This window comes from Hylobates moloch, unplaced genomic scaffold, assembly GCF_009828535.3.
Source record: "Hylobates moloch isolate HMO894 unplaced genomic scaffold, HMol_V3 SCAFFOLD_15, whole genome shotgun sequence".
NCBI classification, from domain to species: Eukaryota; Metazoa; Chordata; class Mammalia; order Primates; family Hylobatidae; genus Hylobates; species Hylobates moloch.
In genome coordinates this window covers 53,820,562-53,845,847 of record NW_026652290.1, presented here as the reverse complement: position 1 = coordinate 53,845,847, position 25,286 = coordinate 53,820,562, and the positions used below count along the sequence as shown (strand labels likewise).

The window sequence follows — 25,286 nt, the reverse complement described above, 5'->3', positions numbered from 1 at the left end:
ACCTTTGCAAAATTATGACAGTACTCTATCTTGCTTCTAGCCTCGCAAGCTGGCTGGCTTTGCTCATTCCTGGATGTGAGCCAAGCTAACTTCAGGAGAAATTTAGTGTACAGTGTAAATGATGATAGCCCTTCCCAAAAACTAAACTGCCCTGTAAAACTGATGAAAGACCACCAAGTTAGGAACAGGAAAGGGCCTGAATTTTACTAAGATGTAGGCATAGTTAAATAATTACCAGCTATTATTCCAGAGGTCACGTGATTTGCAACTTCCCCAATTATTCCTGTAAATAATATCACTATTGCAGAACCTAACATTGGCCTTTGGAGATATCTTTTCAGGCTTTTGCATTTCTGACAACTGGATGGACCTGGGACTCAGTCAGTCCTGTGGCCCCACCCACAGGCAGACTCAGTGCACGAGGACCATATTCCACATTCCTATGATTGTATTCCCAACCAATCAGTATCACCCATACCTTAGCCCCCTACCCACCAAACTATCTTTGAATCTTCCTGGCACAGTGGCTCACACCTGTAATTTCAGCACCTTAGGAGGCTGAGACAGGTGAGTCACTTGATCCCAAGAGTTTAAGACCAGGAATCTTTGAAAAACCCCCTTTGAAAAATCCCTAACCTCTGAGGCTTCAGTGAGATTGATTTGAGTTTGTCTCCTGCATGGTGTGGCCAGACTCACATCAATTAAACTCTTTCTTTACTGTAATGCCATGGTCTCTGTGAACTGATTTTGCTTGTGTAATGGGCAGGAAGAACCCATCAGGTGGTTACAAAAGTATTCCCATTATTTTTAATATTTTTTCAGTTTTTTTTTTGGACTTTATAGGCATGTAACCATATTATCTGTAAATAATAATTTCCTTTCTTTTATAATATTTATACCTCTTATGCTTCATTGCCTTGGATTGAATTCCAATATTATTCTAGAATCATAGTGCTATGACCAAGAATAATTGTTTTGTTTAAAAGTTTAATAGGCACATGCCACCATGCCTGGCCATGTTTTGTATTTTTTGTAGAGACAGGGTCTTGCTATGTTGCCCAGGCTGGTCTTGAACTCCTGGGCTGAAGCGATCCACCAGTCTCAGCCTCCCAAGGTGCTGAGATTACAGGTGTGAGCCACCATACTGGACAGATCAAAAGTTTTTATCCTTTGATGCTTCAATATCATGAAATACATTTAAAAGATTTATAGACTGATATTATTAAGCCATCCCTGAATTCTAGGAATGAGCCACCAGTTATTGTATATTATTATTCTACTATTAGGCTTGATACTATTTGCTAGTTTTCATGTAGCATTTTTCATCAACATTCAAAGAAAAATTGGTCTAAATATGTTACAATTATTATGGCTTAGTATTCTTTTTTCACTCCTCTCTGAAAGAGCGTAAATAACAGAATTATCTGTGTCTTAAAGGTTGGAAAAAGTTCTTGTGTGAAACCATTTAGTCGTGGTACTTTCTTTAGGCATAGATTACTCAGCATACAAATGTTAATGGGAGTTGTATTTTCATTGTGGATTGTACCTTTCATTATTATAAAGCAGCCCTCATGGTCAGCCTAGTAACAAAGTAGAGATGATTTGGAGGAACTGAAGGCAGGGAGAAATGTATTAATTATTGCCATAACCTTGACATGATAAAGAAGGCCCAAGACGGTAGCATGAGGATGAGAAAAATGAATCAGATGGAATGTTATAAAGATAGATTTCAACTTTCACTTCTCTGAGCAATCTAAGAAGTTACAGCCTCTTATGCAATTAGCTCCTCATTGCATATGCTTTCCTCTTGTTCTTGAATTGTCACCTGTTTATATCTCATATTATCAGCTAAATTGTTAGCCCTTAGAAGAAGAAAGAATGTCTTAAAATTTTTTTTATATCCTTTGAAGAGCCAGCCCACTCCTAGACACATACTAGTTTAATTCCTTACACGACTGATTGGTTCATTTATTCATTACAATAGGATATTGTTACAAAGGTGCTGCCTAGGATTAAGGAAATTAGTAGTATTATGTGTTTTCTGCATTAAAGTCATGAAATGGACAGAAAGACAGAACTAACTATATAAGAGGTATGAGCAACGCCCCAGTATAAGATAGGCTCTGTGTCCTAGTTTTTACTGGACTATGACCTTTTTTTTTTTTGATACGGAGTCTCACTCTGTCACCCAGACTAGAGTGCAGTGGCACAATGTCGGCTCACTGCAACCTCTGCCTCCCAGTTCAATTCTCCTGCCTCAGCCTCCCAAGTAGCTGGGACTACAGGTGTGTGCCACCACGCCCAGCTAATTTTTTGTATTTTTTTTTTTTTAGTAGAGACAGGGTTTCACTGCATTAGCCAGGATGGTCTCAACCTCCTGACCTCGTGATCCTCCTGCCTCGGCCTGCCAAAGTGCTGAGATTAAAGGTGTGAGCCACTGCACCCAGCCTGGACTACGACTTTTCATAGAGGACTCTGCAGATATGACAATATCCACAGCACTTAGTTGTGGGTGGCAAAGTCCACAGTTTACAAAAATTCAACTACTATTAGAATAACCACACATTCTAAATCAAATTTCCCATCAATGAGGCTTCAACAACCTAACTGTGATGCTGGTGATTCTTGTGCCCACCCGATGCCTTGTACTTCCTGGTTCCAGGGGGCTAAGCCTCAATGGACTGGCCTGGAAGGGCAATGGCAGGAGACTCACCAGGTTGTCCAGCATCCTCATGAGGGCCTCAAACTCATGCTCCCCCAGCCGGCTCTTCTGCATAGGCCCAAAGGTGCTCCCGGCCCACTGCACGGAGCCCACCTCGTGGGGCCGGTGCTTCTCCTGCTCCAGGAGGATGAGGTTCTCCACTCCCCCGGCACTGGACAGAGCCGACACCTGCAGCAAAGAGCAGAAAGCCCTCAGCCCATGTGCACATGGGTACCCTGCACTTATCTATGCTCCTGTATGTGATGAGAGAATGGGAAGTCGCAGAGGAGAACTTAGAGGCCACACTGAGAAAGAGCCACCCATACTTGACGGGCATGCGCTCATTTCCAAGAAAAGAGCTATTAGTTTATTTTCAGATGCCAGTTCTTAGAGGTTATAAAGAAGGAAATAGCAAGCGTTAAACCTTAAGAATCAAAACAGAGGACTGAAAGTTACCTGGGATACAGACTAACCTAGAATTGTGATTACATCTGGGGAGGGAGGGAAGATGAGACTGGAAAGGACTTCAAAGCGGACTTCAGTTCTTGTTTGTAATATTTTGTTTCTTCAAGATTTGAAGCCAGAGGTTATGAATATGTTTGATCTGATTGGTAGGTATGGGTGTCTATTATGTTAGTCTCTGCGTTTTTCTGTATGTTTGAAATATCTCCTATGTTTTTTTATTTTTATTTTGAGACAGTGTCTCTGTTGCCCAGGCTGGAGGGCAGTGGCACAATCTCGGATCACTGCAGCCTTAACCTCCCAGGCTTAAGCTATCCTCCCACCTCAGCCTCCTGAGTAGCTGGGACTACAGATGTGTGCTACCACATTCAGCTAATTTTTGTATTTTTTGTAGAAATGGGGGTCCTGCCATGTTGGCCAGGCTGGTCCGAACCCCTGGGCTCAAGCAATCTACCTGCCTTGGCCTCCCAATGTGCTGGGATTACAGGCATGAACCACCATGGCTGACCTCCCCTATATTTTTTAAAAGTCATTTGAAAGAAATAGGCTGGCTCCCAAGCCAATGAAATTTATTTGTGACCTCATGGGATGAATTCACAGGTCCAAAGGAAGAATATATTCTCCACAATGGGGTTAGTCAGTCAAGGAAGCCCAGAGAAAGGAGACAGATAAAATGCCTATAGTGTACAGCCAAGCACTGTGCAGGGGTGAGAGTTCCCACTCATGGACTTAGAGTGTCTGTCTCATTGTCAAGGCTCCATGCGGAGGGCAATGCAGGTGGTTGTAGGCAATGGACTCTGAGTATTAGGACAAGAGGTGTGTGTATACAGCAGGCAATTTTAGAATGATCCTAAAAAACACTCATTAATCTAACAAATCCCCTTACTTTTTAAATTCTGTGCTTATCTAATGGTACATTCTATTTACCCTCATGTATCTACCACTCAGATATAATTGGTTAGGGTTTGGCTTCCTGAATGATAAATCTAGCTACATAAAGAGACAATGGCTTATGAATATTCCAGGTGGTGGACTAGGTGTTTTGTACCGCACATTATTATATTAGCATTCCGAATAAGATATGATATCCCATGTTAGCCTGCTTGTTATGGGAAACTGCTTTAATTATGCAAACTTTCAGTATTTTTGTGACAGTTATTTTTTGCTGGAAATGAAAAAATCCAATTTAACCTGCTGACAAATACAGGTCTATGAACCCAAGAGGATCGGGGACAGACCTTAGAGTGTGTTAAATTCATCATTTAACAAATGCCCCTGTGATACTTCTCTGAGGTCAGCCAGGCAGCCCTCCCAGCTGACCCCTGTCACCCTGTGAAGAGAAGGAAGCAAGAATATTATCTACGCCCTTCTAGTCCAAGCCATGTGTCTAGCAGAAGATAAACAGACTTCTCCCACTGCCCCTCACAGCCCTGGTGAGGCAGCACTTCTCCAGGTAGTGTTTAAGGGCACCAGGCTGCCCAAGTTTGAATCCTGGCTCTGCCACTTACCAACTGTGTGAAAATAGCAGTACCTACCTTGTGAGAAGTCTTTAAAGTAATAGATCTAAAGCACTTAGTGTAGCACCTGGTACATATGGGGTGCCGTATAATGTTCTAATGAATGAATTTTGAGAAGCGCTATTCCCTGGGGACCCATATTTAATGGAGAAGAAGAGAAGGAGAGACTGCCCACAACCTTGCGAGAGCTGCCTCCTCCCACCTCCCTCTTCCTCCCCCAGTTTCCATGGTGATGGGTAGCAGATGGAGAAGAACTGCCTGAGCTTCTTCCCATCTGCCTGTCGGCAGAGCAGGGAGCTGCCTCTCTCAGCGGGGGATGACCCAGTTTCCCGGAACCCCAAATTGATGGGGAGCAGAGAGAACACCATCGTCAGGAGAAATAAATAGGCTCTCAGCCTTGAACTACTAACATGACCACAGCCACGTTCGCTTGTTTGCCAAGGTCACCAAGGAAGAAAACTTGGCCCACAATGGAAACAGAGCTTCAGTGCTGGCCGCTTCACCCAAAAATGACCTGGCCAGGGCTGTGCTCCCAGCGGCACCTGCAGTCACTCTTACCCAGGCTCTTTCATGCCCTGATCCACCCACACCTCCTCTAGGCTTTCCTGCTTTTTTCTTCCACATCTTCCAGCTCTATTCCCACCTCTAGAAGCCTCTCTGCTCTACCAGCTGGGGGAAAAAAAGGTCACTGGAGCTTGCCCGGGGTTATCTGTCTGCATTGCCTGAGGTCCTGTAACAAGGTCTCAGCAAACGAATCCTGAAAAGAAAGTGACAGCAGCTGAGGGAAGGGGGCTGTCAGGTACAGAAGCCCACAGCTCTGCCCTTTAAACTGCCCAGAAACTGCTTCTGGGGTTCTGGATCCTGGGAGAGGCATACTTCACCGTGTGGGGTGGTGCGACACATGGGCATCCCTCTCCACTCATTTTTAGGGCTGAGCTGCCTTTGCAGAGATGATGTTTTTACAGGAGATATTTTCTTATTGAAGAATCTTCTCCAGAAGGAAGACAGGGAGCTCTTAAGAGTTCAGATGTGGGAAAGGGAGAGTAGCTTCCCGGTATCCCAGAGGCTCCACCAGATTCTTCCACCAGTCACTGGTCAGAGCTTAGGGCCAGAATCTTTCGTTGGGCAGCAGTGGGGGGCACTACAGCACATCAGAAAGGCACCAGCTGGGTCTGTGTCCACCTGCCCCTGTTCTGACCACTGCCTCTAATACTTCATCATTATCTTCACAGCTTTCCTTACCAAATATCCTTTTAAAACAATTGAAAAGGTCCCACTGCAGAGCCTCCACCAGCAACGCTTCCAGGCAGATCTCAATCTCCCCAGAGTGCCTCCAAGAGAAAGACCTCTTCCTCTGGGTGCTGCTCTGCCTAAGCCAGCCAGGAGAGGGCGGACAGGACACCAAGGGGCTGGGCAAAGAGCTGACTCATCCAGGAGCAACGGGCCTCCATATGTCAGTTGAGTCCTAAAAATAGCATCAGCAACACCCCTCTTTGTGTCCTTACAGCGACCCGCTGGGCCCCACGTCTACAGATGAGGAGACAGAGGCTCAAGCAGGGCAAGTCCTCTACCCAAGGGCACACAGCCCAGAGCAGGGAATATGGAGCCTGGTCAGCCTGGTCTGGTTAATAAGGTCTTTTCAGGGTTGTGCAAGGCCCCCTACCTGCCCCTGACCAACTTGTCACATTGAAAAGTGTGTGCTTGGCTTATCCAACACCACCTTGTTGTCTATACAACTACAGGTTTGTCTGTTTTCCTACTGCTTCTCCAACTCCTCTAGGGGGTTCCCTGATCACTGACACTCCTGTCTTCTCTATCCCTTCCCGGTTAGGGATTTCATGACGGCTTCCTGGACATCACTTGGGGTTGCCCTGGCTGTTAAGGCTGCCACATCAACACTCTGATTGGCCTGCTTTCCGCTTCTCTTGCTGGACTTGACCATGTTCCTGGCCTTTGCAAACCTACCCCCTCCCCTCAAAAACAAACAAACAAACAAACAAACAAACAAACAAACAAACAAAAACCTACCTGTGTGTCTGTTGGGCATAGGTGCAACAGGTATACCCCACGTAACATATGAGCATGGTAAAAAATTTCTATGCCTTATTACAGTTTCTCCCACTGTCCAGTTGATGAGCCCATGCAGCTCACCAGACTGGGCACTGATCCCCAAGAAGTGGGTATTTATTGCTTGTTAGACAATGCTGATGCATTTTTCAAAGCCACAGAACTAATCCTAAGTGTGAAACTTTAGAAGGATAAGATGGTGCCAAGGCAGAGAAATAGGGCAAGGCTTTTAGACGGCTGGGATCAAAAGATCCCCTGAATCACAGCCAACAGGGTCACCAAGTTTGCCCACAGGCCCCTGTCAGAGCCCACTCCTGGGCCCACTTCCCAGGAGAATTTGCTCACCTGTATCTCACATGCAGCCTGCAGGTGGAAGACCTTGTAAAATGCCTCCTCTACGGTGTCACCCAGAGCAACCACTCCATGGTTTCTTAGCACCAGGATCTGTAGAGAAATAAATAGTCAATTAAAACCTTAAGTCCTCTAAACCCCTCCCTTAAGAGGGAGAGGTTTTTCATTTTATTTAGATCAACTTCCACAACCAATCCCAGGGCCCCTTCTCCCAACTCCTTGTTTATGTTCTCTAATCAAATATCCCAAAGCTATCCCACATGGGATTTTAACTCAAAGCATCTACCCTAAGAAATTGAAAAGACATTTTAAAACTGGGACTAAATAGCTTGATTAATTTCTTTAGGCAATGCCTGGGTTTTTAGGCATTTTAAAAATTGAAATTGAAGAAGGCATTTTAAAACTGAGACTAAACAGCTTGGTCAATTTCTTTAGGCAATGCCTGGGTTTTTAGGCCTTGGAAAGCTTAGAAGCTTGAAAAACTGATGTGTATATTAAAGTGAATGAAATTGTTTGCTATCCAATACAGAGTTCCCACCTCAATAGCAATCTCTTGCTCCTGTGACTTAGTTGACATGGGAGTCAAAACCCAGGGGGCGGCTCTCTGAGAGGTGGCCCTGTAGAAACAGGTGAGTCATGTCACCTCTTTGGGCCTTAGGTTTCTGCACCATAAACTCAACGAGGCCCTGTCAGCTCTGAGATCTCACAGCTCTAGAAAGAGGCCACAGTGACCTTCTAATCTAACTCACTGGTTTTATAGAAAAGACAATAAAAGCCTGAAAAGACTAAAGGTCTCAGCCAGGTGTGGTGGGTCACGCCTGTAATCCCAGCACTTTGGGAGGCTAAGGTGGGCGGATCACTTTGAGGTCAGGAGTTCGAGACCAGCCTGGCCAACATGGTGAAACCCCGTCTCTACTAAAAATACAAAAATTTAAAAATTAGCTGGGTGTGATGGTGCCTGCCTGTAGTCCCAGCTACTCGGGAGGGTGAGGTGGGAGGATCACTTGAACCTGGGGGGTGGAGGCTGTAGTGAGCTGAGATCACACCATTGTACCACAGTCGGTGACAGAGCAAGATTCCGTCTCAAAAAAAAAAAAAAAAACAAAACCCAAAAACGGAAAGTCTCTCAGCTAATTAGGGGAAGCATCTGAACTAGAAGCCAGGGGTTCTCACTATTAGTGCAATGTTTTAGACTCAGTCAGGGAAAGGTGAGTAAAAGTGGGGGAACCCAAACTGAATTTGTACCAAGAGCACAACTCCCCAAAGTTCAACTGCATCTTCCCTCCGAAACTTTTCTTCGTTGGTTTTACTCTCAAGAACTCTCTGGAACCAGATGACACCAGCCTGGGAGCTGGGACACAGATCCATGTGTCAGATCTGTCTCCAGGCAGAGCCTGGGCTGAAGCCTGGTGGCTCTAAACATCACATCCTCTCTTGTTGAAAACAGCTGGTATTTTTTCCTCTCAAGTGCCAGAGAAACAGAAAGAGACAGTGGCTGTGGCCCACAAAAAGTACTACAAACAACGAATACCCCATCTTTCAAATTCTTGTAGCACTTCATAGATGTGAACATTTCATCCCTCTCCCCACACTCTAAATAATGTTCTGGAGGATGTCAGGAGAGAGAGGCAGGATACCTCACTGTGTTAGAGATGAGAAGACAGGGACTCATGGGAAATGACTCAGGCAGTGCATTCCTTGCCAGGATAGCGGCAAAGCGCCCATCAACCCAGACTAGGCTCCGTGGCTGTGCCATACTGAGCTAACCATCCCCAAATACGTGCTGTTATAAAACAGGGCTCAAGAGTTCAGTCAAGCAACAATAAGATTCCATTTTTCTCTTGCAAGTTGGTGGAAAAACAAAGGTGACAACACTGAAGTTTGGGGAGACTGCAGGGAAGTGGCACTCTCATATCCTAGACATGGGGTGGGAGAGTGAACAAACCGTGTGGGGCAATTTGGCGACATGAAGTGAGAGTTCTAGCCCGTGCAGCCCTAGGAACTTATCCTAAGAAACTCATCTCAAGTTCACACAAAGATTTAGCTGACAGGAGTTTCATCAATGTGTTGTTTTTATTAAGAAAAAACTCAGGAAGAAAAAAAATTTTTTTTTTTTGAGACAGGTCTAACTCTGTTGCCCAAGCTGGAGTATAGCAATGTGATCACAGCCCACTGCAGCCTTCACCTTCTGGGGTCAATCGATCCTCCCACCTCAGCCTCCTGAGTAGCTGGGACCACAGGTGCATACCACCAAGCTTCACTAATTTTCGTATTTTTTGTAGAGACAAGGTTTGGCCATGTTGCCCAGGCTGGTCTTGAACTCCTGGGCTCAAGTGATCCACCCGCCTTGGCTTCCCAAAGTGTTGGGATTACAGGCATGAGCCCTGCACCCAGCTGAAAAATACCTTTTAATGTTCAACCACAGAAGAGTATTCAGGTAAATTATAGCACAACTATTCCCATAATGAAGTCTGTGAATAGTTGTGCTATAATTTAATTAAATTTAATAATTTAAAATGGTGATAGAGAAAATATTTAATAACATACAAAGGTAATTACTATATATTGCTAAGGGAAAACAACTTATTTTATGATCCTAGTTTTGCAAATATAAATTTCAATATATTTGGGGTACACAGCAAAATCTCAGGGTAGTGGGATAGAGAGATCTTTCTTTTTTTTTCCCCCTCTCTCCCTCCCTTATTGTCCAATGAACATATGTCACTTTTGTGATGTTGGCTTTTGACAACGCCACTCTAGATTATTGTCCCAGAAGAGCTAAGCTAACCTTGCAGGTGGGTCCAAGGCACTTCTGCAGGTTGATCCGATCAGCTTCCTGCTCCATTTCCCCATTGAAGTCATAATAGGCCATGTCCCCCACCAGCAGGGCATTGTGGGAGACAGGCAGGAGGCCCCACTTCATGGCCGACACCTTAGAGAGACAATGGCATGGTTAGCACCTGCAGCCCTCCCCGCCCTTTCCTCAGAGCAGCACAGTCCAGCTCTACTCTGGGGCCCAGTGAGGGGTGAGGGTGAGGGGTGAGGGTGGGGAGCAGGCACAAGAAAGTCCTAGGTTCCTCTACCACCTGGCTTGGGCGTTGTGTCACGCTGCTTGCTCTAGTGTATTTCCATCACTGTTTTCACAGCAGCCATGTCAACATATCACCTTTTAGAATTGCTAGAAAGAATGCACTCCAGAGACCTATTGCTGCCCCTCCCACTCCCCCCACCTCACACACAGCTTTGCTCTTGTCATACAACTCTGGGAAGAGGCAGGCTGTGGTGGAGTTTGCACCAGGCTAGGGTAAGCAGAGTCCAGATCCCTTGGGGTAGGCTGGAGACCCTCAGCTTTGGTTTCAGTGCAGACTAGGTCACGACTTTTGACAAACAGAGAGGCCCATCGAAAAGTCCCATTTTAAAATGAATGAAATTATTTGCTGCCCAATATAAAGGTCCCACTTCAAAAGCAATTTCTTGCCGCTGGGACTAGGACAATACAAGTGCTGGGGACCAGGGTTGAAACACATTCCCCCACCACTTATTAAAAGTAAGCTGCTCATGGTGGACAGAGAGTGCAATAATATATTTATTTATTTTTTAGCAAGGGGCATGGAGAGGTTTAGAAGAACCCTTGCCCTCCTTCACTCATTCTGCCCTGACTCAGCCCTGAGCTCTGCAAAGATGCACACTCAGCACAAATACATCTTCACATCTTAGTCTAAACTCTGGAAAGTCTGAATGCTCATAACCAGTGTGTTTTGCTGAGGAAACGGGCTGATGACAAGTCAGCCTACTCTGTCCCTGCATGTGTGTGGCCTGGGGGTCAGCAGGATAGGGTAGGGTTCGGGGGGAGTACACAGAACTGGTTGTCTGCCTGCCGTCTTTCCAAGTGACATCACAGTGTCTTAGGTACACATGGAGAAATGACCAGAGGTGGACAACCTGCTCATTGAGTCTCTTCTTTCTATTCTCTCCCAGTTTTGCTTGCTCCGTCCCCTACTCTCAGCCTACCCTGAGCTATGGGAAAACGGGCACAGTCCAGGTTCCCACCAACTGTTTGTCCTCTGTCAAGATATCTCCTGTGCCAGAGCCTGGCTTTGTGGGGGCAGGCCCCACGCCTTGGTCCAACAGGACTGACCTGAGTAGAAACTTAGCAGGTACTGCTTGTGTATGCAGTATGTGGGGGATGCAATGGAGCAGACATTCCACATCTTCATGTTATGCTATGACTTCAGTAGTCAGAAAGACGGAGAGGCTGGGCGTTTCCACGTTGGGAGTTCTCTTGCTTCACCTTGGCCTGAGTTCTAGATCTTTCCAGACTGTTTTAAGTGACGAGATTGCTACAACCTCAGATGCCTTACGTCTTTCCTTGGGTGGCTGAGAACGAGCCCACTCACCGCTGCTGTGGCCGGTGTGTGCAGGTGGATGATGCAGCGCACGTCGGGCCTCGCTGCATAGATGGCCGAGTGCAGACAGAAGCCTGTGGTGTCCACTGGGAAGCAGCTGCTGCCCTTCTCCACCACCTCTCCCAGAATATTCACCTTGATCTGCGCCAGGGAAGAAGAGAGACTTATGGCAACAGGGTGGCAGAGGCCCCTCACTCCTCTCCCAGCTGGTGGGCCCAGCATGTGCCGCCCACCTGTCTTCACGCATTCCAGACACCATGAGCAATGACAGACTTAGTGTTGGAAGAAAACAAACCAGTTCCTGCCCTCAGTGAGCGCACAGTCTAACGGGAGCACAGACGATTATAATTCAGCAGGAGAAATGCGAGAGCAGAGTTTCTCAGACTTGGTTCACATGAATCACCTGAAGCCCAGTCAAATGCAGGTTCTGATTCAGAGGCTGAGGGGGCCCTGAGAGCCTGCATTTCTAACAAGTTCTCAAGTGATCCACAGACCACACATGGGGTAGCAAAGTGCTAGAAAAGAGTCATGCACAGAATTCTCTAGACAGAGACAGGGGGAGTCTTTCATCCCATCAGAAAAGAAGCATCTGAGAGGCCTTCCAAGGGGAGTAATGTCTACACTGAGCCCTTTCTCAATGAGGCTCAAAGAGGCTGCGGCTGCTTTACCAATGACAGCTCTAGCCTCACTCCGTGCCCCTACTCCCCTGCCTCCTGGATAAAAAGTAGTAAAATATTCAATCACAGAATTTCCTGTGTCCTGAAAGCCCACAATCCAAGGTAAACAGAACTCTCTCTCAAATCACCCAGCACAAATCCAAATCCTGAAGCCAGCCCCTCCCAGTGCGCTCTCACTGAACACCTCCCCAGCTTCCCAGAGTGCAATCTCCCGGCAGCTGGGAGTTAACCTAACTTCAATGACTGCAGTTGTTCCCTGGACGTTAACAAGCCAGATGATAGTCTCTAAAACTCACGATAACTTTAGCCCTTAAAACTGAGGCACCCGTGACATCCTGAATGTGGCACACAGGGCAGTTCCTTAAATTGCCCAACACCCCCACCCCAGAAAGCCCAGGTGGACAAGATGGGTATCAAAGCAGGGAGACAGACTCTAATGTGGGCGGAGGGATGTGCTGCTGGCGTTTGCTTACACAGAAGCGTCAGGAAGATGTTCAACAAATCTCCACTTACAATATCCTATTTTAAGTGAATTTCACAGACTTCAAAGCAGCGTGACCCCTAAAAGCTGCAGCAACTCTCCCACCTCAAGTACTTTAAACCCAAGTGTGGAGTGCTGCCCTTTGGTTTCCCTCAGCCCAGCTCCCCCACTTCCTCAGACATGTGGCCTGTTTAGAATTCCCTCTCTCGGATAATCTCTCTCTGATCTTACATATTTTATATCTCATTGTTGGATGTGTGATCTGTTGTCATTCAAGAACCTCCACAGCCTAATACAACAGCCACCCTCCCATACGGTGCCTTTGTACAAATGAGAAAGCAGGTACCCCTTCTTGAGGACAGCCCAGGGACATAGGGCTTGGTGTGTGGGTATTGCCTTTGTGCAAATTCAAAACAGAAGCCCAATGCTAGGACACACTTAGTGAGTGGAGCACAGGTTGGATTTCACCCTCTCTTCTCTTCCTCATTAGCCAGGCTCCCTTGTGCAGTGCACAAACTGCACAACCACACACAGCAGCCCTATGTCTACACACACTCCATAAACATCTCATGCCCATGACTTAAACCTGTATCTCCATCCTGCATGTCTTCTGAACCTAGAATAACCAAATGCCAACTGACATCTCTTGAAAGTCCCACCAGCTTCTCAAACTCAATCCCATATTCCCAATCCAACTGATCAGCAGGCCTACTAAGCATAGAGGCCCGGAGTTTCCTTCCCAGCTTGCTGTAATAGCCCCACCTAGGTGTCCATTGGCCTCCACACAGCTTTCAGAGTGATCTTTCTACAACAGAAATCTGCTTGCATTACTCCCCTGCTTGCATTTCAGTGGCTCTGCGTGTCCAGCAGAATAAAGCCAAAGCACCATAACAGGATCTTCCATGCCATTTATCACTTGGACCTGATCCCCCTTCCCAAGGTCACCTCCAGATACTGAATACTTGAGCCAGACTCGGCCTGTCCTCCCAAATGCATGCACAGGCTCTTGTATGCATCTGGGCTTGATGCGTGCTTCACTCCTGCTGAGGACACAGTCACCTCCGCCAAACCTCTCCTTGCCACCATGATCTAAGTCTGCTTACCCCACTGGTTCATATCCTACTGACTCCACTCCTGCACCATGGTTTCAGCTAGACTCCTCCTCCCTCATTCCCTCTTCCTCCTACAGCTCCTGGCAGGGTAGGGTGTCCCTTTCCAGGCTCCCCAAGCTTCCTTCACCTCTACTGGAACACTCTGTAACCCTGAGCTTTAATAGCTGATTACCTCACCTCTCTCCCCCAACCAGACCATGAACACCTTACAGACAGAGCCTGTGTCATCCTTGTCTCTGTGCTCCCAACTCTGACTTGGCCATCACCTCCTTGGGTAGCCTTGTGCAAGTTGCTTACCCTCCCTGGGCACCAGTTTCCTTTCTTGCCTCTCAAGTGGCCTTGGGCATGGTAGAAGTCCTGCCCTGCCTAGATATCCTATGACTTGCTGAGCCTGGACTTTTGAGTGAGTAGCTGCACTCTACACCTGAGCATATCTCAAGCCTGGCAGAGGCCCCCAAGGTGGTGTCCTCCTCTCCGAGGTGCATGGCACAGCAGCCACAGCCCATGTATCTGAGAAGGACTGGGCCTTTTCTGCTTCTAAGACAGTCCTTTCTACTGCTTTCCTTCTCCCATCCAGAAGTATTTCCTGAACTAAAGCAACTTTTGCAAGCCTCTACCTCATCTAAAACGAGCAACACTGAAAAGGGACCCAGAAGCATCTCTAACGGTGCCAGTGCGGACAAATCTCCTGCTGCTTTGGTTCTTATTCTAATGTATCCCCCTATCCAGAAAGGCCCCCCACTCCCAACCATTGTGGTCTAATCCCAGGCGTAGCCATCCCATGAGTCTGCTGAGAGGATGCCAGGCCCATCTCTGATCCTTCCTCCTTCCCACTGCACTTGCCACCTCCTCCTGGCAATTGGTCTCTTGGTCGCATCATGCTCTCGACACTTAGTTTGTTCCATGTGTCTTCTCTGCCCTACCAGATTGTGAGCTCCACAGTGCAACAGTGACCAATTTGGAGATGACCTAGCACTGTGGGAACAGAGAGAGTGCTGTCATTTCAATAAGGAGTGGGCAGTGATGCTGGACTGTACTCACCAGGCTGGATGCTGTGACTTCACTGCAAGAAACTCCCTTAGGGCTGATCAGGAAGTGGTCCTGCTCCTTGCTGACTCTCAACTGGAGGAAAGACACAAGTTCTCAGGGGCAAGGAGGGAGAGGGGACATTTCCAAGGACACCGTGCTTGCATCCCCTCTTCCCCTGAATCTACTGCACCAAAGTCTTCTTCTAATGAATCCTTATCTCTCCCCCCAGCCATAAGAGATAAAAAGGACTCAGCCTTTATTTGGAGCAGGGGAAAGGGAGCTATAAAAGGAAACTCACTATGATCAAGGGTAGCTCTAGGATGTTCCTTCCCATCCAAAGAAGTGCCCGCTGGGCAGGCTGCCTTATCAATGACTACAGTGGTTAAAAACCTTGGAAGGGTTCAGTGCATTTTGGCCAAAGGTCACCAGCAGTGCCATGGCCATGCCAAGGGTGAGGAGATCTCCTTTTGGGTTTTGTGGGACCACACGCAGTGCCCCACCCAAATCCAGGGTGTTCTGCTCACCGTGACATAGGTGTCACTCAGCTGGGCCCAGCCATAGAGGTCCAGGAGTCGGTAGACACTGCTGATCTTGCACCGCATGAGCCGCTCCCCTTTGGCCAGGTTCAAAGAGTCAGCCGTGTGTAGGTCATTGATGGGCGTCATCATGGAGACATCTGCAGGGACAGTGCAGTTCTCTCAGGGACAGGGCCCATCTGCCCTCCCCTTCCTTGCTCCAGTGTTCTCCAAATTCTCACAGGTGCTAAAACTGCACAGGAGACTTCCCCAGGCAGGGAATTAAACATTCTTTGACCTTTACCTGGGGGAGGAGTCCACAGAATCGACATTTGTGCCCAATAAAGTCTGCTCATTCAGATAAGCTTTTGCTAAAAAATCACGGCCAGTCTCAAGGCCACAGAATGAAGGGTTCTGGGAATGCCACACAGGTTCTGGGAATGTCAAGCTTACCATAAACTCTGAAGATAGGCACTGAATCAAAGCAAGAATAAATCTCTGAGTGGAAACATGGGTATATTTCATCAGTTATTACTAATGAAGAAGTTACTAGTCATTAAACCAGCTATTACATTGTTTTAACGACACCATGTAATCACATTTTCTGTGATTTAGAAACAGGGAAAATAGAAAGCCATATCAGGCCTGGGCGCGGTGGCTCACACCTGTAATCCCAGCATTTTGGGAGGTCAAGGTGGGCGGATCACAAGGTCAAGAGATCAAGACCATCCTGGCCAACACAGTGGAACCCCGTCTCTACTAAAAATACAAAAATTAGCTGGGCGTGGTGGCACACGCCTGTAATCCCAGCTACTCAGGAGGCTGAGGCAGGAGAATCGTTTGAACCTGGGAGGTGGAGGTTGCAGTGCATCACTGCACGCCAGCCTGGGGACAGAGCGAGACTCCGTCTTCCTCACCCCCCCCAAAAAAAGAAAGCCAGATCAGCCTGAAAGTAACTTCCTCAAGTTTTTCTAACAAGTCATAAACTTCTGGAAGTGAGTGCAGCTGTGGCTGGCTGAAAGGCCAGAGGCCTCAGGCAGGGTACCTAGGCTCCTCTCTGGGCATGTAGTCCCTTAGCTATACAGTGATTCTTTCTGGGAATTTGAGGGGATGTGGAAGGGATTTGGAAATGGGCCTAGAGGGTTTGATAGTCTTGTCCTCAAAGCATGCAGGTGTCTAGGAGATGACATCCAGTCTATCCCATTAACCATGATGACCACTGCCTACATGCCTCAGGAAGGGAGCAGAGGGCATCTGAGCTCGAGCGCCTGAATCAGCATCTAGGAACCAATAAGAGAATCAATAGGAAAGGTTCTGGCTTAAAATGGTGTCTGGCTGGGAGCCTCCTGATGCTGCCTCTCCCAGCTCCCACCAAAGATTTTAATGGATCAGGATGCTCTTTGGAAGCTTTTACCACCTCTGTGAACCTTGCTGCAGTACGATGTATGTCCTGCATCGAGTGTGCCATTAGTGGAAGTGATGACGTGGTCTACAAAAGCGAGGGCAGACTGGGTGCTGGGCCAACATCCAGCGAGCAGAGCAGGCCTTGAATCACCCATGTCAGGAGACGCACACAAGGGGCCTTGCCAACCAGAGGTGATACGCTTCCAGGGCAGGTGCTCTGAAAACACAGATAGCAGGGACAGCAGTGGTCCAAAAGCCTAGTTAGACTGCCAAGGACAACAACAAACTTCCAAAGTTAAGGATTTCTAATTCAAATTGACCAGCTTGGGATTGCCTCCTCCCCCTCTGTGAGTTCCCCAGACAAGAAATTACCTCTCTGCTTCATGCCTAGCAGCAAGGAGGGCATGTCAACAGCACAGGGCCCCAGGCAAAGGTGGGCAGGTGGGGCTGATGTTGGGAGGTCTATATAGTCTATACCACAGATCTTTGAATACTTCTCCTACAAATAACCATGGGGCCCCAGTGATGGCCAGGGAGCCAGAACAGGTCTGAAAACACCCCCATCACATCATCTGTGTCTGTATCAAAGAGAGTCCCTCTCCCCAACCCCACGGAGGTTCAACTAAGAGGATGACCTCACCCACAGGTACAAGGAGCAGAAGAAGAGAACAGGAGGGCTCAAAAGGAGCTCGCGATCCCCTGCTCTGAGTCTCAAGAGAGGGGGATGAAGAGAGGTTGATTAATGAGTACAAAAACACAGACAGACTGAATAAGTTCTAGAATTTGAAAGTACAATAGGGCAACTGTAGTTAACAAGAATTCATAGTGTATTTCAAATCAGCTAGAAGAAAAGATGTGGAATGTTCCCAATAAAGAAATTATCAGTAAACGATCGCAAGGACAAAAAACCAAACACTGCATGTTCTCACTCATAGGTGGGAATTGAACAATAGGGACATCACATCAGGGGATTTGTGGGGTGGGGGGGGGGAGGGACAGATTAGATTATACCTAATGTAATGATTAATGGGTGCTGAGGTGATGGTTTTTCCAATTATCCTGATTTGATCATTACATTATATTTATATATAAAAATGTCACATGTACCCCATAAATATGTACAACTATTATGTATCCATTTTAAAAATAAAATAATATTACAATAACTTTTTAAAAGCTTATTCTAATTGGCCTCACGAAAGTTAGGATGGCTAAATGTCATGTTTATAAATCAGATCTAACTGAGCCATTTAGTCAAAGTACCTAAGAAAACACAGAAAAAGATGAAAACTCACCATAATCCCTGAAAGCTAAGACTTAAGGGCACACTGATGCTCAAAACCCCAATTTCTAAGGCAAATGGAGCTAGACAGATAACAACCTATCAGGGCTTGAACTCATGGTACTTGAAACTTCCCCTCTCCACATCCCTGAATCAGATATCCTGGATGTGTACTAAGCAGATTTTCAGGCATCCATCTGTCTTCCTGACAGATGCTGATTGGTGAGGCAATGCGAATGCTGGTCAGCCCTGTTCCTTTCTCAGGAGGAAGAGTATAAGGACAGACATGGAAAGGATGGTAGAGAATATGACAGATTTGGGAGATAAAAACCAGAGAGCCAGGCTATAGATAAGCCATATGAATATGGTAGAAGAAACATTTTCTGAACTGAAAAAAAAAAAAGACCTGTGCATGCGAGTACTCACTGATTATGGGGAAAGTTCATATAAAGAAAAAACCCTACAATTATATGCTTCCTGGTAACATTTCTGAAATACAGGGATAAGGGGAAAATATCCATAAGCATCTAGAAAAAAAATGTTTGGCAACCTAAAAAGGAACCAAAAAAAGTGGCTATCTCATTTCTGTTATAGCCACAGAATGTCAGATGGCAATGCTATAGGAAGTTTACAAAAAATAAAAACAGGCCAGGCACAGTGGCTTACACCTGTAATCCCAGCACTCTGGGAAGCTGATGCAGAAAACTCGCTTGAGCCTAGAAGTTTGAGATCAGCCTGGGCAACATAGTGAGAACTCATCTCTATAAAAAATTTAAAAATTGCCCAGGCATGGTGGCACATGCCTGTAGTCCCAGCTACTTGGGAGGCTGAGGCAGGAAGATCACTTGAGCCCAGGAGGTTGAGGCTGCAGTAAGCTGTGTTTGCACCATTGCTTTCCAGCCTAGGAGACAGAGCAAGATCCTGTCTCAAAAACAAAACAAAAAAAACCCCACTAAAATAAAGTGGCCTCAAAGAGGTAAAAATAAAAGGAAGATCAAAAGTACACCACACAAATATAAACAAAAACTATGTAGAGGTCATCACATTATTATCAAAATAGAAGTTGGGCAAAACGATATTCTCAACACAAATAAGCTATTTTGTAGGTCATTTTATATGAATTAAAGGTACAATCAATAATGAAGCTATAACTATCAGTCATGCTTATGCCGTGAATATTTCAAGACATAGAAAGCAAAAACTATCATAAATACCAAGAGAAATAAACAGAAATCAAATATAATGGGAGGAAATTTTTTACAAAATCAAATTAAAACAAAAATATAGATTAAATACCATGCTATAGAGATGGTATATACCCATTATCATTTTTAAATGATATCATTAGGCCACAAAGAATACCTGAATACATCTCCAACACAAATTAAATAGGCCACATTTTCTAAACATAATGTGATAAAATCCAATGCTATTAGCAAACCTTTAAAAGACTAAGCATTCAACCACTTGGAAATAAGAAAACACTCCTAAATAACTCTTAGAAGAAAAATAAAGTCCAGACAGCAACTGCAAGCTATTTAGAAATTAACAATAAAAGAATCACTATGTGTCAAATTCCTGAGATAAGGCCAAACACATACTCATTGAAAAAATTTATAGCCTTAAATGTCTTTATTATTGAATTAAGTATAAAAATAAATACATTTTATGCTACTCTAGAAAATACATAAACAACAAAATAGAAAAGTTATGGAAAAGGATTAATGAATATAGAAATAAAACTAATGAATCAGGAAGCAGAAAGAATAACAGGACCAATAAGTAAATCCAAGAATTGGCTTACGTGAGATGATCTATGAATAAACAAATATCTAGATTGGTCAATAAAGAGAAAGCAAAAATTTACACAGCACCGGGAATGAGAATGGGATGTTATCTCATCTACTTCAGCAGGAAATTTGAATGATAAAAATAATATTGTAAATGACTCTCATAATTTTGAAAAACTCCACAAAATGGATTATTTTACACAAAATATATGACGAAAATCTAACCAAGAAGCAGCAAAATAAATTTTGAAACTCCAGATGAAACTGAGGACAAAAACATCAAAAATCCCTAAAAATATTCCAGATCTAGATGACATTCTAAGTCAATAATAAATCTGAAGGAACAGAGATTTCCTATCTTATTTAAATTATATTAGGGTAAAGAAGAGAGTGAAATCACCTTGATTCATGTTATGAAATTACAGTCGTGGTATAAATACTAGGTAAAGACTGCCCAAAAAGTGAACTACTAACCAATCTCATGTGTGAATATGAATGCAAAAATCTTTAATAAAATTCTGGAAAATCAAATCCAGAAGGGTATTTTTAAAAGAATGCATCAAGACCAGGAATGATTTACTTCAGTAATGAAAAAGGAGTTCAATACTCAGAAATCTGTTACTAAAACTTATCACCTCAATAGTTCAAGGGAAAAAAAAAAACCAATAAATGGCCAAAATGTATTTTATGACATTCAACATCCATTCCTGAGAAAAACTCATAGTGAACTAGAATAAAAAGATATTTCCTCAACATGATAAAAAATAATTATCTCAAACTCTTGTGGTAAAACAACTTCCATTAAAGTCAGAAATAAGACAAGGATAACTAATCTATTATTAAACATTGTTCTGAAAGTTCTAACAGATGCAATGAGAAAACTGGAAAAATAAACCAATGGGTAAATGTTGAAATGAAGGAAGCAAAATGATCACGATTTGCAGATTATGTGATTTTTGTATATACAACAACCAAAAGAATTAACTGAGATGATATTAAAATTTAAATAAGAGTTCAATAAGGGGCTAGTGTATACACACACGCACACACATACTTATATGTGTGTGTGCGTGTGTGTATATATATATATATATAACAATTTATCTTAAATGAGGACTATAACCAGAAAGAAAATAGAATGGATAAAGATTCACTTAAAATAACAAAGTTATTTAAAAATTCCAGAATAAACTTCATAAGAAATTAGTCAGAACTACATGAAAATAATTACTAAACTTTTCTGACAGATATGAAAGAAGACTTAAATAAATAAAAGACATATCTCATTTCTGAAAAGATTTACAATTCACTCATGTAAATGTTTTTAAGTACCTACTATGTGCCAGATACATTCTAAATCAAAGGATATAGCAGTGGACCAAACATACAAATTTCCCCTACAGAGCTTACATTCTAACATAAAATTATAAATTTATAAATTCTTCACCAAATCAACTTATTCATTTAATGTAATCCCAATCAAAATCCCAAAAGGGATTTTTAAAGTTAATGGGGGCACTTGACAAAATAATTCTAAAGTTTGATTTTTGTTTTTGCTTTTTTGAGATGGAATCTTGCTCTGTAGCTCAGGCTGGAGTGCAGTGGTGCGATCTCAGCTCACTGCAACCTCCACCTGTAGGGTGCAAATAATTCTCCCGCCTCAGCCTCCCAAGTAGCTGGGATTACAGGCATGCACCACCATGCCTGGCTAATTTTTGTATTTTTAGTAGAGACAGGGTTTCACCATGTTGACCGAGCTGGTCTCAAACTCCTGACTTCAGGTGATCCACCTGCTTTGGCCTCCCAAAGTGCTGGGATTACAGGCACGAACCATTGTACCTGGCCTAAAGTTATTGTAAAGAATAAACTTGTACAAACAGTTGAGAAAAATTGACAAATGCATAATTAAGGGTATTTGTTCCATCGGATGATGAAACATGGGAAAGGTATTTCTAAGCATGCAGTCAAAAGCAGAACACACAAAGGAAAATTACAATGGTTTCCGCTACACAGAAACTAAAGAATTCTACAAGACAAAAAAAATGCCATGGACAAAACTAAAAGACAAAGGAGAAACTGGAAAAAAATGCAATATATTTGACTGATAATAGAGAAATAGCTTTACTTTATAAAAATGTAAAACTCTATAAGAAAATAATACACTAATAGGAAAACAGGCAAAGGATGTAAAAAGGCAATTTACTATAAAAAGAAAGTCAGGGCCAGGCACAGTGGCTCATGTCTGTAATGCTAACATTTTGGGAGGCCGAGGTGGGTGGATCACTTGAACCCAGAAGTTCCAAACCAGCCTGGGCAACATGGTGAAACCCTGTCTCCACAAAAAATACAAAAATTAGCCAGGTGTGTGGTGCATGCCCGTGGTCCCAGCTACTTGGCAGGCTGAAGTGGGAGGATTGCTTGAGCCTGGAAGGTTGCAGTGGGCTGAGATTGCACCATTGCACTCTAGCCTGGGCAACAGAGTGAGATTCTATGAGAAAGAAAGGAAAGAAAAGAAAAAGGAAAGGAAGAAGAAAAGAAAAGAAAAGAAAAGAAAAAGGAAAGAAAAGGGAAAGGAAAGGAAGAAGAAAAGGAAACGAAAGAGAGAAAGAGAAAGAAAGAGAGAGAGAAAGGAAGAAAATCATGTCCGTTATGTATGTGAAAATACATTAATATATCCAACCTCATCAGTACTCAAATAAGTGCACATTAAAACACAAATAAGGTATTATTTGTCACCTACTGAATCAGGAGGATGAAACAAATGGTAGTATACACTATGGACCAGGGTAGAGGAAATGGGCACTCTACCGCATTGCTGTTGGGAACGTAAATCGGATCCATTTGGAGAAAGGATGTAATCTGCCATTCTGCATTAAAGTCTTTAAAACATGCAAGCATGTACTTCAATTCAGCAATTCTACTAGTAATTTATCTTAAGAAAATAATCATGGATATAATCTCAGGTTTATTTACAAGGATGTTTATTGCATTGTTGTTCCTAATAGAAAAAGCTGGAAATAACCTAAAAGTCCAACAATGGGAAATTTATTAAATAGCATGTATCCACCAAAAATTATATTATAGAACCATATTTTATGTGATTACATTTGTGTTTGCATAATCTATATATGTTAAGAAAAAAAGGACTGGAAAGATATATGTTCACTAAAATATTAAGAATAGTAATATGAGGGTTTTAAGAACACAGTAGAATGATTTCTGCTTCCCTTTCTTGGTTATTTTCACAGTTTTCAGCCATAATCCTGTAATAATCTTATTGAGGGGGAGTTATTTTTTGATGCTTGTTTTTTAAATGTTATGGGCAGAGCACAACAGCCCAGGAGGGTGGCTTCCTGCATAGCCCTGGCTGGCTCCTCTCAGCCCTCATCTGTGGAGTCAGGTTGGCCTGTCTAGTGGGGCATGGAAACACAGGCTTCAGTGGTCTCCTCCCATCCGCTGAAGTCACCTCCACCCTCTTATTCCTGGCATCAGGGGTAATTCTTCTGTGTACATTTAATTTGCGGCAACATCAGAAGCAGAGCCAGGTACCTCTCTGGCTGCTGCTGAGCTCCCCAAGGCCTGATAACACAATAGGCTGCTTGCTCCGTAGCCTGGCAACCAGATGCTTCTTGCTGCTCCTCCCTCTCTTCCCCCCCCCACCCTCCCCTCCACCTCTGCTCCTGGCAGCTCCCCAGACACCACATACTCATGGAAGATGTTGGGAAGACTGCGTGGGAGGTGCTGGCCATGAAGTCCGCGATCTGTCGCAGGGCCCAGATGTTGGAGGAGTTGTTCCCCTTCTTCATCTGCTCCTGGATGAGGCCTTCCAGCTCCTCCCTGAAAGACTGAAGCAGGCCCCGAGGTGCTGGTCCCCCCATAGCCTCTCACACAGCTGCCCAACAATGAGCTCTTCCAAGTGCCCACCCCTTGCCCCTGGGTCAGCTAGGTCAGGGCCATGCTCAGGGTCCCCAGCCACAGGGGACACTGAGCAGTTCCACTAGGACCTCAGGAATTGCTGTATGGGAAGCAACAAAGAAATGCTGGGAATGGATCTTGTGTTCCCTTGGTCTGTGGGCAGTAATCCAGATTCCAGGTCCTTTCGGTGTCTAAATGAGGGCCAAGACCCCTCCCCACCATCAGACATGGTAGGACTTCACTTTAGTAATGAAGGACATTTTTTTAGGCAGAACTGAATGGAGAGAGCCACCATCCCTCTCCATTAGCGGTGCCTGTGATTCTTTTGGGCCTCAGTTTCCTCATGTGCTTAATGAAAGGGTAGGAGGAAGTACAGGAGGATTTGATGACCTCTGAGGTCGCTTCCACTCCTGATGTCCAACTCTAAGCCTGGCTTTTCAGACCATGAGGCCATAAGCAAGGAATCCTGCCCACCAGGTGGCAGGAGAAAACACTCAGGAGGAAATGGGGGGCCACTTAGGTGTGTTGGCCAACCTATAAAAGGACAGAAGGAAGCAGGCCCTCCTCCAATCCCTGTTTCCTGCCTGAGCCCTGAAATCTGGGCTGGTGCTAACTCTGCCGCCTCTCCTAACCCCCTTGCCACCCCTCCTAGTCACACTCTGGGGGTTTTCCCAGGGGCTCCTCACCCCAGTGCTTTCAGCATCTGCCATATTCCTCCAGGCTCCCCAACACAATATTTGGGCACAGATACTGGCCCTCAGCCCACTCCCTGGAGCTGCTCTGTGTAGCCTGAGTATGCACCATGGCTCCCAGCCAAGGCCTCACACAGCCCCTGCACAGGCCCTGGCTCTCTGGAGCCCAGAAGGCCAAGGCAGAGTGGCTCCCACCTCCTAAGCCCATCCTGGCAAGCAACTGGAGATGCCACCTCTGTCCCTGGGCTTCCCGATCCTTAGGATCATGGGCTGATTCCTGAGGCCCCCCAAGCTCTTCCTCAGTCAGATCCCTCTTGCCTCCTCCACACTGATCTCACTCTGCCTTCAGTGGTCCACAGGGCCCACGCTTCGGCCTTCTCAAGGCACTACCTGCCTCGAGGAGCTCTGTGTCCATGCCAGGCAGGAATCAACTGGCCCCAAGTAAGAAGGGACGTTAGTGATCCCGACTTGCCTTCCCTTCCCGCACCCCATCCCATAGCCCTTCTGAGCCCTCCACTCTCCCCACCTCCTGGGGCTTCCAGGTCCTCCTCAGCCCCATCCCATTCATGCCAAAGCTTCATTTGTCCCGACAGAAAGTTCTTACTTTATGGTGTTCAGTAAAGGGAGCCCCAAGCCCTCCTCCTGGCACCCTGCTGGTCTCCAGTTTACATGGATTTTGTCCGTTCATTGTCATAGCTTTGGGTGAGGAGGGAAGACTGGGAACTGAGGCTTCGAAGGGGCACAGGAAACTGAGGGGGACTCCTGTCTCCATCCCACCTCCCCCTGGCACCGAGCCAAACTGCCGCACACAAGTCAGGTTCTGCCATCCACCAGTTACAAGGGAGGTCAAGGCCCCAGGTGACCAGATCCGTCTTGCTCGGTGGG

General features: G+C 45.2%; 1 protein-coding gene across 1 annotated transcript in view; it reads right to left on the bottom strand.

The window, feature by feature from the left end:
* ADD2 (adducin 2) overlaps nucleotides 1–25,286 on the bottom strand; it is a 118,569-nt gene that overhangs the window by 29,981 nt on the left and 63,302 nt on the right. Inside the window, exons 4-10 of the mRNA XM_032179077.2 lie at nucleotides 23,501–23,639; nucleotides 15,328–15,479; nucleotides 14,816–14,896; nucleotides 11,496–11,645; nucleotides 9,887–10,030; nucleotides 7,093–7,191; nucleotides 2,714–2,890 (exon numbers count right to left, since the gene is read on the bottom strand). Coding sequence (XP_032034968.1) covers nucleotides 2,714–2,890; nucleotides 7,093–7,191; nucleotides 9,887–10,030; nucleotides 11,496–11,645; nucleotides 14,816–14,896; nucleotides 15,328–15,479; nucleotides 23,501–23,639 — 942 coding nt within the window. The remainder of the gene's footprint in view (nucleotides 1–2,713; nucleotides 2,891–7,092; nucleotides 7,192–9,886; nucleotides 10,031–11,495; nucleotides 11,646–14,815; nucleotides 14,897–15,327; nucleotides 15,480–23,500; nucleotides 23,640–25,286) is intronic.